The 15,862-nt window shown below is 43.4% G+C and overlaps 1 protein-coding gene across 8 annotated transcripts; it reads right to left on the minus strand.

Annotated features, from left to right (window-relative positions):
• Window positions 1-6,106: 6,106 nt before the first annotated feature.
• Window positions 6,107-12,759, minus strand: LOC4332183 (protein NRT1/ PTR FAMILY 8.3). 8 transcript variants are annotated; one of them, XM_015776741.3, is made up of 8 exons: window positions 11,427-11,574; window positions 10,900-11,029; window positions 9,995-10,090; window positions 9,272-9,368; window positions 8,840-9,057; window positions 8,164-8,467; window positions 7,911-8,081; window positions 6,107-6,985 (listed from the first exon to the last, which is right to left on the minus strand). In XM_015776741.3, exons 3-8 carry the CDS (start codon window positions 10,052-10,054, stop codon window positions 6,960-6,962), a joined length of 876 nt encoding a protein of 291 aa, XP_015632227.1. In that variant the 5' UTR covers window positions 10,055-10,090; window positions 10,900-11,029; window positions 11,427-11,574; the 3' UTR covers window positions 6,107-6,959. The 8 variants fall into 8 exon arrangements, with proteins under 8 accessions (XP_015632227.1, XP_015632225.1, XP_015632224.1 ...); XM_015776739.3 differs by lacking the exon at window positions 10,900-11,029; XM_015776738.3 differs by having other exon boundaries at window positions 7,911-8,467; window positions 10,950-11,029.
• Window positions 12,760-15,862: the final 3,103 nt, after the last annotated feature.

Here is a 15,862-nt window from a genome sequence, read left to right on the forward strand (position 1 = left end):
AGTGCAAGAAACCGGTTCTCCTTCGACTACATCACCTTCAGGAGATGCACCAACTACATCATCTTCAGCAGCTGAGGAGATTGATGGTGGCACATCAGGACCGACAGCTCCCCGACACATCCAGAACCGACATCCGCCTGACTCGATGATCGGAGGCCTGGGTGAAAGGGTAACTAGAAATCGGTCTTATGAACTTGTCAATTCAGCTTTTGTTGCCTCTTTTGAGCCCAAAAATGTTTGTCATGCTTTATCTGATGAGAATTGGGTTAATGCCATGCATGAAGAGTTAGAAAATTTTGAAAGAAACAAAGTTTGGTCTTTGGTAGAACCTCCCTTGGGTTTTAATGTGATTGGAACAAAATGGGTTTTCAAAAACAAACTAGGTGAAGATGGTTCAATTGTTCGAAACAAAGCCAGACTGGTTGCACAGGGTTTCACCCAAGTTGAGGGCTTGGACTTTGAAGAAACTTTTGCACCAGTTGCTAGATTAGAAGCTATTCGAATTCTTTTGGCTTTTGCTGCTTCAAAAGGTTTCAAGCTTTTTCAAATGGATGTGAAAAGTGCTTTTCTGAATGGAGTTATTGAGGAAGAGGTCTATGTCAAACAACCTCCTGGTTTTGAAAATCCAAAATTTCCAAATCATGTGTTCAAACTTGAAAAAGCTCTTTATGGTTTAAAACAAGCTCCCAGAGCCTGGTATGAAAGATTGAAAACCTTTTTGCTTCAAAATGGTTTTGAAATGGGGGCTGTTGATAAAACTCTTTTTACTCTTCATAGTGGTATTGATTTTCTTCTTGTCCAGATATATGTTGATGACATCATATTTGGTGGCTCCTCTCATGCACTTGTTGCCCAGTTTTCTGATGTGATGAGCAGGGAATTTGAAATGAGCATGATGGGAGAGCTGACTTTCTTCCTTGGACTTCAAATCAAGCAAACCAAGGAAGGAATCTTTGTACATCAGACCAAGTACTCCAAAGAGCTCCTGAAGAAGTTCGACATGGCCGACTGCAAGCCAATCGCCACTCCCATGGCAACTACTTCATCGCTTGGTCCTGATGAGGACGGTGAAGAAGTTGACCAGCGCGAGTACAGAAGCATGATCGGCTCCCTCCTCTACCTGACTGCGTCAAGGCCGGACATCCACTTCTCCGTGTGCCTGTGCGCGAGGTTTCAGGCTTCTCCAAGAACATCACATCGCCAAGCAGTCAAGCGCATGTTCCGCTACATCAAGTCTACACTTGAGTACGGTATTTGGTACTCCTGCTCTTCTGCCCTTTCAGTTCGAGCTTTTTCAGATGCTGATTTTGCTGGGTGTAAGATTGATCGCAAAAGTACTTCTGGCACTTGTCATTTTCTTGGCACTTCTTTGGTCTCTTGGTCCTCTCGTAAGCAGTCTTCTGTTGCTCAATCAACAGCTGAGGCTGAGTACGTAGCTGCTGCTAGTGCATGTAGTCAAGTTCTTTGGATGATTTCAACTCTGAAAGATTATGGTCTGTCTTTCTCTGGTGTTCCTCTGCTTTGTGATAATACAAGTGCAATCAATATTGCAAAAAATCCAGTTCAACACTCCAGGACCAAGCACATTGAGATACGGTACCACTTTCTCCGAGACAATGTTGAGAAAGGTACCATTGTGCTAGAATTTGTTGAATCTGAAAAACAATTGGCAGACATTTTTACAAAACCACTTGATCGCTCTCGTTTTGAGTTCTTGCGGAGTGAGTTAGGGGTGATCCACCCCTATGGCTTGATTTGAGGGGGAGTTGTTTTTCTTTTGCATGCATTTGTAACATATTGCATCATGTTTACTTTATGCATTGTATTATACACTCTTCAATTGAGCTTTGCTTGTTATCTCTTGGTCATCACTATGCTATGGATGTATCACTCTTATGCTAGTTTGATCTCTTGTCTAGCTTTCATTTGCTTAAGTAGCTTGTGTGATCATGTTATGCTGTTCAAGCGTGTTGAAACCTGCTTAAATTAACTATTCATTTGAACTCAATCAATGTGCAATGCTTGCTCTAGAAGTTTGTTTAAATTGAAGTATCCTTCTCATACTCATGCCATGTTTACATTCTTTTCGCAATAACTGTCAGTACATGCTTATGAATGCTCATGCTTATGCGTCCATACTTTGTATCAATCATGCTTTACAAGTTTTATCTCTGTTTTTGTCCGGGCTACTGAGTGCGTTTACGCATGAGTAGTGCCGAAGATAGCACTGAGACAGCCTGTAATGGGAACTCTAGCTGGAAAACTTGATTGAGGTCAGACGGCAGTGTTTGGCACAACCATCACTTGCTGACTGATAAGATCAGGTGGACCGTCGTGATTGTGCTATTGTCTTTAAAGAAATTAAAAAAAAATCATAAAAATAAAAGTCATGAGAAAAGATTAAAAGCTCATGTTCTATGCTTTGTTATCATGTTGATACTCTTTATGAACTGGGCATTAGCACATTAGCATGGGTTCATTGCTTTGTTTATGTAAATCTTGCATGATTATGAGCTGGTTTGCTTCCTTTTAAGCTTCTTCTAGAAATAGCTTTGCACACTAAATCACTAATTCACTTGAAAGCTTTTTGCTTGCTGGCGATACTAACTTGATATTCATGACTTGTTTCATACTTCTTATGCACATGCTTAGCTAGGCTTGAGCACATGCTTGTATCTATGTGATCCATGTCTACCTTTTGATGCCTTTAGATAACTCTCAAAGCTCTCAAAACCTAAAATTTGCAAGTTTCATCTCATTTTTATCTTGCATTTTTGTCTCTTTTGATCTTGATGGCATCATTGACAAAGGGGGAGAGAAATTTGCACTTATTGAAAATTAAAACTTGCTTTAAATCTTGGTGAAAGGGGGAGTTTGGCACATAGGGGGAGCATTCTTGCATTTGCATTTGCATCCCTTTTTTCTTCTTGTCACTTGGTCTTGATTTTTCGCGATTTCAAAATGACCAAAGTTCGCTTTTGCAAAATGGTTTGCTTTGTGAATCAAAAATCAAATTTTCAAAATTTTGCTTGAGATTGTCAATGTTCCCATCAAGGGGGAGATTGTGAAACCATGTGTGGTTATAGTTCTTTTGTGATGGGAAATTGACAAGTACCGGATGTGCAAGAAGTGTGTGTGTGGACTAACGTTGGTCAGGTTGCGACATCTGTGCCAAGACAACGGTTGTTTGGTTCATGTGTGTGCAGGTGATCGGGGTCGATCTTGGTCAACGGCGGATCGGGACTAGACTCAGGGAGGAGTTGAGGTCCAAAGCGATCAAGGATGCCGGGTGACAAGATTGGACACAAGGTTGCACACGGTGGACGAACACCGTGTGAAAAGGTCTTTGCAACAGGCTTCACAAGGCCAAGTGTGCAAGCATCGGATTCGCGAAGAAATCAGAAGGGACTGTGCAAGTGCATTGCTGCTACAGTACTTGCTGTAGGTAGCATACATGCATGTACACGTACTGTACTTGTGCAAGGAGGAGCTTGCACTGTACTGGTTGCTACTAGCATGGCTCGGTGGAAAAGTCAAGCTAGCTAGCTGTGCATGTGCGCTGTGATTGGTTGGCAGGGAGGCCAAGCCAATCCAGCCGTTCCACGTGGCCCAAGATGGTGAATGGCTCGGCTCGGCAGGCCTGCATCGTCCAAGCAGCGACGGCCCAAGACGGCGGCCCATGGCGCATGGGCTCAGGAGGTGCAGGCAGCTTGCATGCGCAAGGACGCGCGCGGAAAAACCGTACGCGGCAACCCCCGTTTCGCGTGACTCGATCGGAGGCGGGTGCAGGAGCGCGGGACCCACACGCGATTTTGCAAGCGCGCGCGGGAGCGGCTCAGCGGGACGCGTGGCGGCTTCGGGCTGGTTGGGCGCTGGCGAGCGCGCGCTGAGGAAAAGGAGACGGAACGCGCACGACGCGGCTGGGCAACGTGGCAAGTTTGGATTCGTCAAGACGGAGAGCACGCGGATTCATCAGCAAGAAGACCATGTGAGGGTTCGGATCGATGAGGTGGCAATCATCTGGAGCTTTTCCTTTGAGTAGAAGGAACAATGGATGGACCAGATCTGTTCTGAGTTAGGGTTTCGCCCTAGGGGTATTTGAGACAATGTCTTAGGGGTCTTAGGCTATAAATAGAGAGATGGATGCAAGGGTGGAGGTCGCTCCTTTTGGTAATCATTTTGAGATGCTCGGTGAGAGAGTTTCCGTGTGAGTTTGGAGTGTGTTTGCCCGAGAGGCTTTTGTATTAGGATTAGTTTGGAGTGTGTTTGTCCGAGAGATTTTAAGTTTGTGTTAATGTTCCTCTGAAGGTGTATGTTTGCTCCTAGTTGAGCGGTTATTTTGCATCACCTATAAATGAAATGATTTGAAGGATTTCATTTTTGCCTTGTCCATTTAAATTCCGCAATTTAAATTCCGCTTGCAATTTGAACTTTGCGATGATGAGTTTTGCTCTCTCTTTCTCACCTCACTTCTAGTTTCGGGAATTCCTTTTCTCTTCCTCCTCTAGTTTCGGGAATTCCTTTTCTCTTCTTTTTCTCTCTTCTTTTCTAGATCCGGCTTCTCTAATAGCCGCGATTCTAGTAAGGATTTTGAGAAATCCGGCTTGATGAGTATTTTCGGGGGCAAGATTTGAATTGCTATATTCACCCCCCCCCCCCCCCTCTATAGCTGTTCTTGGTCTTTCACTCTTAAAAAAAAACAAAAAAAAATTATCTCATCTTTATTGGCTATATTAATTCATACCCTTGTAAGATTATGTGAGTATAAAAGTATCCATGCGATGGCCAAAGGTGGAGAAGAAGAGGGAAGGGGCTGACGGGTGGGGTTCATGTTGCTTTCCACGTGGGCATGCCACGTATGTATAAATAGTTAAGAAATCACTTCTCTCCAGTGACAAATTATTAAACGCGAGCATAAGAGAGACGACAGGCAAAGCCAAACCACAACATCAATGTGGCGGGGATTTGACGCGTTTGTCATCCTAGTTGCCTTGACAATTTGAAAAGAGCGAAACAAATGATTGGGTCTTGAATGACCAATGCAAAACATTGCGGGAAGTTGCAGAGGTGGCAGTACTCTGGCGTGATATGGGAGTACCTGTCTGGATGGTGTGCTCAGTCATTCAAAAATGTGTTGCGAGAGATCGTCATGTCGAAAGGGCTTTCATATCGATATGTATTAAGGCTGCGTTCGTTTTGGGTGATAGGGAGTGAGAATGCACATCGTTTTTCGCGCGCACGCTTCCCAAACTACTAAACGGTGTGTTTTTTGCAAAAATTTTCTATATGAAAATTGCTTTAAAAAATTATATTAATCCATTTTTTAAATTTAAAATAGTTAATACTTAATTAATCATGAGCTAATGTTTCACCTCGTTTTGCGTATTTTCTCAATCTCCTCAATCCCCTCCTCCTCAAACACACCCTAAGAGAGGAGTGAGTGTGTTCGCGGGGAATCGAGCGTAGGCCATAGGGCGCACCACCTCAGACCCTGTCCACTGCGCTAGGCGCAGTTCTCGTACCTCCTTTTCTTATCTTTTGTACATAGTTTGTATCTGAGCGAAACCAATTTCCTAATTTCAATACAATGATATGCGCTTTGTGTATAAAAAAAAAAGGAGTTAATGATCTCAAATGATAGAGGAGATGATAATGAATCATACACCAAATACACCCAACTGTTCAAATACAAATTTCAGGTATTTTGCTGAGAGTGAATTAAACAGCACATTCAAATCTACTTCCTCCATTTCATACTCCATTTCATATTATAAGTCGTCGGACTTTTTTCTTAATTAAAATATTTTAAGTTTAACCAAATTTATAGAAAAATATAGTAATATTTTCAATACAAAACAAACATATTATTAAAATATATTTAATGTTAAATTTAATTAAACTAATTTAGTAGGTGTTGCTATTTTTTTTTATAAACTTGGTCAAACAAAAAACTTTGATTAAGAAAAAAGCTAGACGACTATGAGTAGACAACAGTTCATATTCTGCCAGCTACTCATAGCCAGATCAAGCAAAAGTTCACCATGAAAATCGGGGCATGCTTTGCAGCAAGATTTTCTTACTTTTATATATGAAAACGGGTGCATGCTTTTGCAACACAATTGTCCTTTTCCACCACCATTATATTGCTAATGTTAACAAGGTTCAGGAAGCCTTCTTACATTTGTACCTCATGGCACAGAACACAAAGGCCAGCATATTCAAGAAACACAAGCCAGCCATCATCCAGAAGAACCGATCCAAATGCCCTTCGTTCAAGTTATCAGGTATCCATCCAGGACTGCCTTCTCTGGCTGTGAACACTGGCACAAGAGAAACGATAAACGAGCTGAGGTAACTTCCTGCCGAAACGTTAGCAAGTGAGAATGCGAGACATAAGCTTCTCATGGCGTCCGGTGATTCCTGGTAGAAAAATTCAGTTAACCCAATGTTTGAGAACACCTCTCCCACGCCTATCAGGAAGTACTGGGGTCCCTGCCACAGGATGCTCATTGGAACAGCCACCTTCCTGTGCACCAAACCTTCATCCTGCGCAATCCGCAACCGATTACTCTCCACCAATGCTGCTGATACCATGGAGAGCATGGAAAAGAACAGGCCGATCCCCATTCGCTGCAGTGGAGTAATGCCATTTGCTCTGCCAGTGAATTTTCTGAACACTGGAACAAGGACTCTTTCATAGACTGGAACTAGTATAAGGACAGCAATGACATCAATGGATTGGAAGGACGCCGCAGGTATTTCGAAAGAGCCGATGTGTTTCTCCATCACCATCCCCTGTTCTATGAATGTCGAAAACATGTTGTCCAGAACTGCAGCAAATAATATCATCGTTGCCCAAACGGGGAACATCCTGATCAAAATCTTCAGTTCCTCCACTTGAGTGACTGTGCAAATCTTCCATGTGTTTAGTAGGCCATCAGATTCAAAATCAGATGGTGTCACCATTGCAGCTCTATCAAAGAACCTGAGAGAAATAAAATAAATAGATGGCTAACTTGATAGAGCTGAGATGGAATGGACAGCTCCTTGCCGACTTTGCATTGACAAACAAAGGTTCATGAACAATGAAGGTTTGCTTCTAGTATGTATAAATGAACAGCAGAAATAAGTGTATTACGGGAGACTTTGTTTCAAAAGCGATATCACAAGAGACATTTCTTTAGAGAATATTATAAACAATGTGCTGAAACTCTTGTAATGTTAACTGGTTTTCCATATTTGTATTGTGTGATGTGTCCCACAGAAGAATTTTCAAAGAGTGAAAGAATGAAATGCTTTACTGGAATTAAGTATCTCTACTCCCTAAAAAGAGGAGTTTCCCAAAATATTAAAATTATTATTCAAAGTGTTACTGTAGGATTTTTTTAAAAAAATATTTGCATATTGTACACAAGTATATGGCTGGTTGATATAATTTAATTTAGTTTTATATTTCAAGCCATCATTTTGAAATTTTAAAATTAAGCTATATGATATTCATGTACTACCAGTGTTTTGTAATATACGACGCTGTTAATTTTTGGATCTAATGTTTGACCATTCATCTTATTTGAAAAAACTATGTGAGTACCATTTTTTTTTGTTGTGAGTTGTTTTATCATTGAAGATAGTTTAAGCATGACCTATATTTTTGAATGTTTGCACTAAATTTTCTAATAAGACGAATGGTCAGACATCATGTCCAAAAGTCAATAGCATCATATACTTAAAATAGAGGTAGTATATAAAAACCAGTGCATCGCATGGGCACTACACTAGAATGAGTTAAAGACAAGCTTACAAAATCATATTACTAGAAATGAAATAAATTATAGTTCAACAGAAATGCAAGCATAAATAAAAGCATAGAATATAGGCATCAAAGTTGTAATGTCAACATAGTGTATTACTTAAGTCCAGTTGTATGCTCCAATTTTCGGCTGCCTTCGATTGCTGAACTCTGCCCCAGAAACTCATAAAGAACTGAGGAATCACATGGCAAATCTTTATCGCGTTTGTGAATAGCAGCAACAACAACCTGGCATATTCTCGCAAGAGGGCTTCCTCCAGGTTTCTGAAATCTATACATAGAGGAGCCAAAGATAAAAGTACCAAAACCTAAATACACAAATAGTGCAGAAATGGTAAAACCCCAGATCCAACCTTTGTGATCTTGCACCCACACAATAACAGTCCCCGAGATCAATGAGCCCGCATTGGCTACGAAATAGGTCCAATTGAAAAAAGAACTCTTTTTTGTTCTCTCATTTTCATCAGTGTCATCAAATTGATCAGCACCAAATGATGATATGCAGGGGCACTGTGCACCATACCCTAAAGCAACCATGTACAAACCGACAAAGAATATGATGTTCTGAGAAGAGACTGGATCTGTCCATATGATCCATGAGTGAGGACCAGTAGAGATTAATGGAACTGCTGCTGACAGAAGCAACATCATCAATCCCTAAATAAAAGGATAAAGGAAAAAAATGTGAACGACCATTTCTAGAAAAATGGTATAAAGGAAAATGTAAACGGTCATGTCTAGAAAAATGATATAAAGGAAAATGTAAACAATCATGTCTATAAAAGTTTGTCAAGTGTTGAATGCATCACTCCTCTTACATCTGAAGATTAACTGTATAAACTAGAGTTTAATACTGCCATTCGTCCATCTGAATTTCATACTATTGTTCACTGAGGATACAAATTTTTGCTCACTGAGTGGACGTAGGAATTGGGATCATCTCTTACAGTGTTTACTTCCAAAAAAAAAGGATTATAATCGTTATTTTAGATGATATACAAACGTGCATTAGTTCATACTGTCACTTACGATAATGAAGATCGTGCAGAAGATCAGAATTGTACAGTACTTCCCCAGATATGAATCAGCTAAGAAGGCTCCAACCAGAGGTGCAAGATAACTTGTTCCTGACCAAGTTGCAACATCTCTTGCAGCGGCCACGTTTGTTTCATGTAGAACTTTTGTGAGATAACTGACTAGGTTTTTTACAATTGAAGTAAAGGCCAGATAAGAGCAGAATGAAAAAACTGCAATAAAAAATGAACCATAAAAGGTCCAGTATAAAATTAAACAGAACCCAAACACAGGAGGAAAGAATATTCATAAATCATAATAATACTGTAATATATATAAATGCTGGGAAATGAAATCAGTTTCAGATGTTCGAGTATTTAGCATCAAATATCCTACTATATCTTCAAGCAGAAGCTTGACAATGCAACATCATTTTTCAGCACTAACCGATGGCTAATGAGGAACCCTTCCAGTTCCCTGTATGTTTCCTTAAAGCAGGATGCCCACGGATGCAAACAGATCCATCACCTGTATATTCAAGGGTCTGCATTTCCAAGTAAAAAACACAAATAGCCTTTAATGCCAGTGTCATCCATCACTGGTATAGATGTTTCAATAGAGAATTGTGCATTTTCCTAATGTAGATGGAATTATTCTATATATTTCCAGGAAAATTTATCCTAAGAACAAAATTATATTATATACATTGGAAGCAAATTAACTGATCATCCAAAAAAACTGCAAAGTATCACTAACTAAAAACATTATTAGTATGCAAGGGCCTAGCCATTCTTATGGTCACATTAGTAATATATTGCTACCACTTTATGTCCTTATTGTAAGGATGATATATTTAGACAGAACATTTGAAAGTTTATCTTGGATTGCATGCCCCAGTCGGCCATGCCCCATACTAGTGCAACCATATAAAATAATTTTAAGTAAGAGAAAATTTTCCGACTGAACTTCACTCTATATTTCTTTTTTACTTTCGCAACACTCTAGAACTAGAGCATTAAACAGAAACAAAACATCAGCTGAAAGCAGTATTTTCACACCATTTGATGAAAGCAGAAAAGGCACCTCAAATTTGGCCAAATATTTTTTTCTCTTTAAGAGAAAAAAATCAGACAAATCTCGCTATGAGAGTGAGAGAGAGAGAGAACAAACCACTTGCGAGGAGTTCTCTTCATCCAGCAGAGGCTTGTCATGCTGGTATGAGGAGTCCATGGCTTTACTTTCTTACAAGTAAACCAGGTTAATGTCCTGAGGAAGAGGAAAGAAAGTAGCCTGAGATTTTGAGCAGATAGTGGAAGTGCAGATTAGAGGTTTTAATGGAAAATAATGGAAAACATATTGCCCTACAATAAAAAAATGCCAGAGTTATAATTTATAAATAATAATAGACCACCCAACAACTGGGCATACTGTGAGTGATGTCAGGTTTCAGTTTAGACAAGCAGCACGTTGGGCATATGGCTATCATTTAATCAGAAAAATCTGTCGTACAGAGTTTTAATGTGATAATCAATAGTAGCCTGTAGCCCTTTTTTGTCCATTATCTTAGACTGACGCATCAGTACTAGCTCTCACCTAAAATTACTAGTAGTTCTAGAAAGCAAGCGGCGTCATGGCATCAATCATCTATTTCAGAAATGATGGGCCAACTACTTCGAATAAAAAAACAGTATTTATATATTTCTTCCATCCTAAAATATATCAATATTGTACTAAACGAGTCACATCATATTACTATTAATTTAGACATGCTGCCTATCTAGATTAGTAGTAACATGCTACATCCGATCCTAGGTTACTATATTTTAGGACGGAGGTAGCAAAACTAAAGCCGTACTCGGTAGTAAGTGAAGTATACTACTATCTCCGTCTCAAAATGTATCTATTTTTAGTACAGTAACTTGTCCCAAAATGAAGCTATTTATTCACCTACTCTCTCCTCTTAACCAATCACAACCATTTTTTTCACCTACTTTCTCTTCCCCATCAATCACAACTCTCCTCCAATCATCTCTACCTACTTTTTTAATATCTGTGTCTAACTCAAAAATACTTACATTCTGAGACGAAGGAAGTACTCATCAGTTGCAACGGATTGAGATCTCACCCTACTCTCTTGATAAACGAAGAGTGATCATCTTGGTAGCCAATATGATGAAACACTCACACGGACTGAGAAGACAGAACCTGCTACGAACAATAAATGGGCAGCGCATCAACCATCAAGTAATCCATCTAACGCTACGACCTATCCATCTTCTAATTGGCGAGACGGATTAGCCATCCTGACGAACGCCGTAACAGCTAGAGCTCAGCCGAGAGGCAAGCACGCGAACCTAACATGGATATTCTTCTGCTCCCCCCATTTTCCCCTTCGCTAGCTCGCTTGTTGGGGGAAAAGAGAGAAGATGAGACCGTAGCATCCACCCTCCCAAGAACTTCTCTCTACAACTAACTTTGCAAAATTCAACGAAGGAACATGCATGCGACTAATCTGACGAGATAGTTTGCACCGAAAAGGGGGCAATTAAATTTGCCTCGCTTCAGGTACTAGATGGAGACGAAAATCGGAGAAATCACGCACCGAGAGAATGAAGCATGAACCGGCCGGATTGGCCGGACTCCGGCGAGCCCGACACTGAGCCCGCCACTCTCTGCTGCTCCGCGTGGGCCGTCCTCACTCTCCTCCACGCCGAGGCGAAGGCCCTTGATGATTTTGCGCTTTGTAGAGTGGGGATGACACGCGGGTCCACCTGCTTGGAATAATGCTACCGGTGCTCTCTCCGACTCCCCTTTTCTTTTCTTTTTTACTTCTTTTCCCGATTACACGGAAGTGGAGAGTCACAACTCACACGCACCACTGCACCCGCATGTAACTCTCACTAAAATAGAAAATGAGCAACGGCAAATTATAATGTCTCTCTTTTTTCCAGCTTCAGTTTCCTTTTATTTTTCCTGCACGTAAGCGCCTCATGCACCAGGCGATTTGTCTTTTCCATGTATGTTGTTCCTAAATTTGGATGGTACTGCAAATCCTTTATATTTTTGAGCTGTCAAGCAAATATACTGCTAGACATTCCTCGAGAGGGAAAAAAATAAGTAGTATTGTAAGTTTAAATCTGATTAATGCACTAGCAGTCAAACTGCCATTCAACCTTTTTAAGTCTTCAGTTCAGTTTGACACACTCGATTCATTTTTTCCTGGAAAAAGTATACTTTAACTCCCTCAACTATGGCCAGAGTACGATTCATGACCTCCAACCACAAAACCGGATATATCGACTCCTCTAACTACCAAAACCGGTGCAAACTATATCCTAGGTGGTTTTGGTTGACGTGGCACCTACGTGGCGGTGTTGACCCGGTCTTCGTCCCACGTGTCGTCGACGTGTCGCTTAGGTGGCATTAGAGTAAAATCAAAAATTTGTAGGACCAACGTGTCATTAACAAAAAAAAAATAGTGGGACCCACCGACATATGGCCCCACGTGTCATTCTCACCCCTCTCCCCTCTCTCTCATCTTTTCCTCTCCTCTCACCTTCAATCACTAGAGCGCGGGGCGGCGGCGACAACGCACAGGGAAGGAGGTCGCTGGCCGTCCACGCGCGGGGGAGGAGCTCGTCGGCCGTTCACCCGCAGAGAGGAGCTCGCCAGCGCCCCATCCCTTCTTCTTCCTCATCCTCCTCTCTCTCTCTCTCTCCCTTCTCTCTCTTTCTCTCCCCTTTCTCTTCGTCTGCAGGCGGCGGTGGGTGTTTGAGGGCCGTAGCGGCGACAGCCAGCGGGAGGGCGGGCGCTGCCTCGAGACGGAGCGGCGACGAGGCGCCCTCGAGGCGGAGCTACGGCTCGTCGTCCTCAAGGCGTCGCGACGGCTCCCGCCGCGCCCACGCACGTCGCGATGCCTTTGCCGCCGCCGCCGCCTACCTCGACTACATCGTCGACAACGCGGACGAGTTTGGCGGCACCTGCTGGGCCATCACCAAGTTCAGCTGGGACGTCAAGTATGCCGGCGTCCAGATCCTTGCCGCCAGGATACGTCGTGATAGCAACAAACACCTTGCATTGACGTGATATGATGTCAGTGAGAGTGAGCTATGTAGGCGATGAGTGTGAATGTATTTTGCGTGTGCAGCTAGCCAACTACTGATGAGAGGGGAGCACGAGGAGAGGCACAGGGAGACACTGGAGAGGTACATGAGAGAAGGCAGAGCACCATGTGTGCGCGTGCATGGGCCGGCGGCGCCGACGCCAACGTGGAGCAGAGCCCCGGCGCCGGAGGCGGCGACGGCGGCACAGGCGTCACGACATGCATGGGCGGCGGGAGCCATCGGAACGCCTTGAGGACGACGAGCCATAGCTCCGCCTCGAGGGCGCCTCGTCGCCGCTCCGTCTCTAGGCAGCGCCCGCCCTCCCGCTGGCTGCCGCCGCTACGGCCCTCGAACACCCGCCGCCGCCTGCAGACGAAGAGAAAGGGGAGAGAAAGAGAGAGAAAGGAGAGAGAGAGGGGAGGAAGAAGGGATGGGGCGTCGGTGAGAATGACATGTGGGCCCACATGTCGGTGGGTCCCACTATTTTTTCTCGTGTGAATGACATGTTGGTCCTACAAATTTTTGTTTTTACTCTAATGCCCGACACGTCTACGACACGTGGAACGAAGACCGAGTCAACACCACCATGTAGGCGTCACGTCAGCCAAAACCATTTCTAAAACCACCCAGGGATATAGTTTGCACCGGTTTTGGTAGTTGGAGGAGTCGATATACCCGGTTTTGTAGTTGGAGCCTTGGAGGTCATGAATCATACTCGGGCCGGAGTTGAGGGAGTAAAAGTATACTTTTTCCTTTTTTTCCTTGAGTTGGGCCCAACCGCATAACGAGCAGAGCACGCACCGTGGGACGGGCCCTGCAAAAATCCGTCGAGAGAGGCCCGTGTTATCGACGCGATGTGGGCATACGGCATGACGGCCCATGTCCAACCGCGCCAGTCCCTAGTTCCCTACGCCGCCCTTCGACGCTTTGCCGAACGAAGCCCAATTCGGTGGCCTAGTTTCATCCCTTCGCGCTATCCAGCACCGCGGCTCGCGCTCAAGTCGGCCTGTGTGGTGTGCTCGGCTGCTCGCGTCGCGGTGTGTCGTGTGCGTGACGGGGGTGGGGGTGGGTCGCGCCCCCGCATCACAGCGTCCGTTCAAGGCTTCACGCACATGCCGCGCCCCGTGATTGGTTGGTACTCCTATCTCTAGTAGCTGGTGTACTCCGCGTTGCCGGGTCGTCATAGGATTTTTTTTTTCCTTTGGCTCCCTGCTTGGCTGCTTGTTTTTCTTTCTAGCAGTTAAGTAAAGGGTATGTTTATTCCTGCACCAGAAGTAGTTCAAGAGTATATATGCTCGTTACAGATATTCTTCCTTGCATTGCATGTTACGCTCGTTACAGATAGCTTACCTGCGAATTAAAAACAAGGGAGAATATAGACGGGTGTGCTGAGTAAAGTAGCAAGATAACTCCCAACTACTAAGAGCATATATACCCAATACCAATAAAGATAGTATAATCTAAACAAGCTAGTAAAACGCCATGGTCGGCTCGCGATAGCAGTGCATGCATAAGAGCAAGTTTAATAGTATAGCCAACTACTAGCTTCAATTCATCTATAGCTAATATAATAGCTTATTCATGCAATAGTTATATACTACACTATTAATACATGGTCCCACAAGTCATACACACTGTGTCTAGAGGCGGATCCAACGTGGGTGCAGGGGGGACTCGAGTCCCCCCTCCACCCACAAGACCCATGGATACCCCCGGAGCACCCCCTTCGATTTTTTCACCATAAATGCTAAATTAAATGTTTCTAAATGGCTAGAGGTTGAAGAAACCATGTAATTGAGGCCCTCCTCCCCTAATTTTCTGTTTCTGGATCCGCCCCTAATTGTGTCTTAGAGTCCGTGCTATAATTGGCTACAAATCTGTAGCCCGCTACTCTTCTCTCTCTCCTTATTTATCTTCTTAAAATATATTTACAGCTAGCTTATAGTCTACTATTGTACCTGCTCTAAAGAAGTCCTCGATCCTTGCTCCTTGGCACGAAGCAAGCACCAGCGCAGAAATTCAACACGATACATATCCGATCTCACCTGGGGAAGGCTAAAAATGGGCGTACACACGCACGCCGTCACGTGGATGTTTCTTCCCGGCGACCGACTGACCAAAACATGCACAAGCCGGGGCAGCGGAGACAAGTACACGTGGTCGACTGGTGGTAGCTCGCACCTCCCCCGGTTTTGGCCTTCTGGTTCTACTAGCCTTCTAGGCGTCCAGTAGCCGCGTCCCTTCCTTTTTCCTTTGCCTTTGCGGCTTTGCCTCTGATCCCAAGTCCCGACGACAGTGTAGCGTACGTAGACGCAGCGCGATTTCTCAGCGCGGACGGCCGGACGGGTGGTGTGGTGTTTGGGGGGATTTTCACAAAGAACGGCTGAAATTTTCTGCATGCCATGTACGATCGATGCCTGCTTTTGCTACCCGCTGCACAGGCTGCCTGCCCTACCAACCTACCAGCGCTTTGACAGTTTGTAATGGGAAAGTACAGTTAATTAGTAACGTGCATGGACTGCTTGAATCTTTCTGCTACGTCTTTGCCCCGGTCCGAGCGGAGGTCACCAGGTACGTATCGATGTTAGCTTTTTATACGTCTTTGCTCCGTATTGTGTGGAGTCATGACCGTAGAAATGTCAAGTTTTGATCTCATGCAAGCTAGTCAACACGATCTAAGCCGGAAATTTACCTTTCGTTGTCTGCTCAAACGGTAAGGCCTGATTGCCAGGGAAATTAATTTGACGCAACGAAAATCCGGCAAAATCCATGTGTTTCATTTGAGTTTATTGATATTTTAGAAAGAGTTTTTCTTTACCATTCTTGAGACCTCTTTGTACCTACTACCTATGTTCCAAAATAAATGTATTCCTAGGATTTAAAATATGTTCCAAAATAGTTACCATTTTAGAATACTAATTATCCCACCAATCAC

Source organism: Oryza sativa, chromosome 3 (genome assembly GCF_034140825.1).
Source record: "Oryza sativa Japonica Group chromosome 3, ASM3414082v1".
NCBI classification, from domain to species: Eukaryota; Viridiplantae; Streptophyta; class Magnoliopsida; order Poales; family Poaceae; genus Oryza; species Oryza sativa.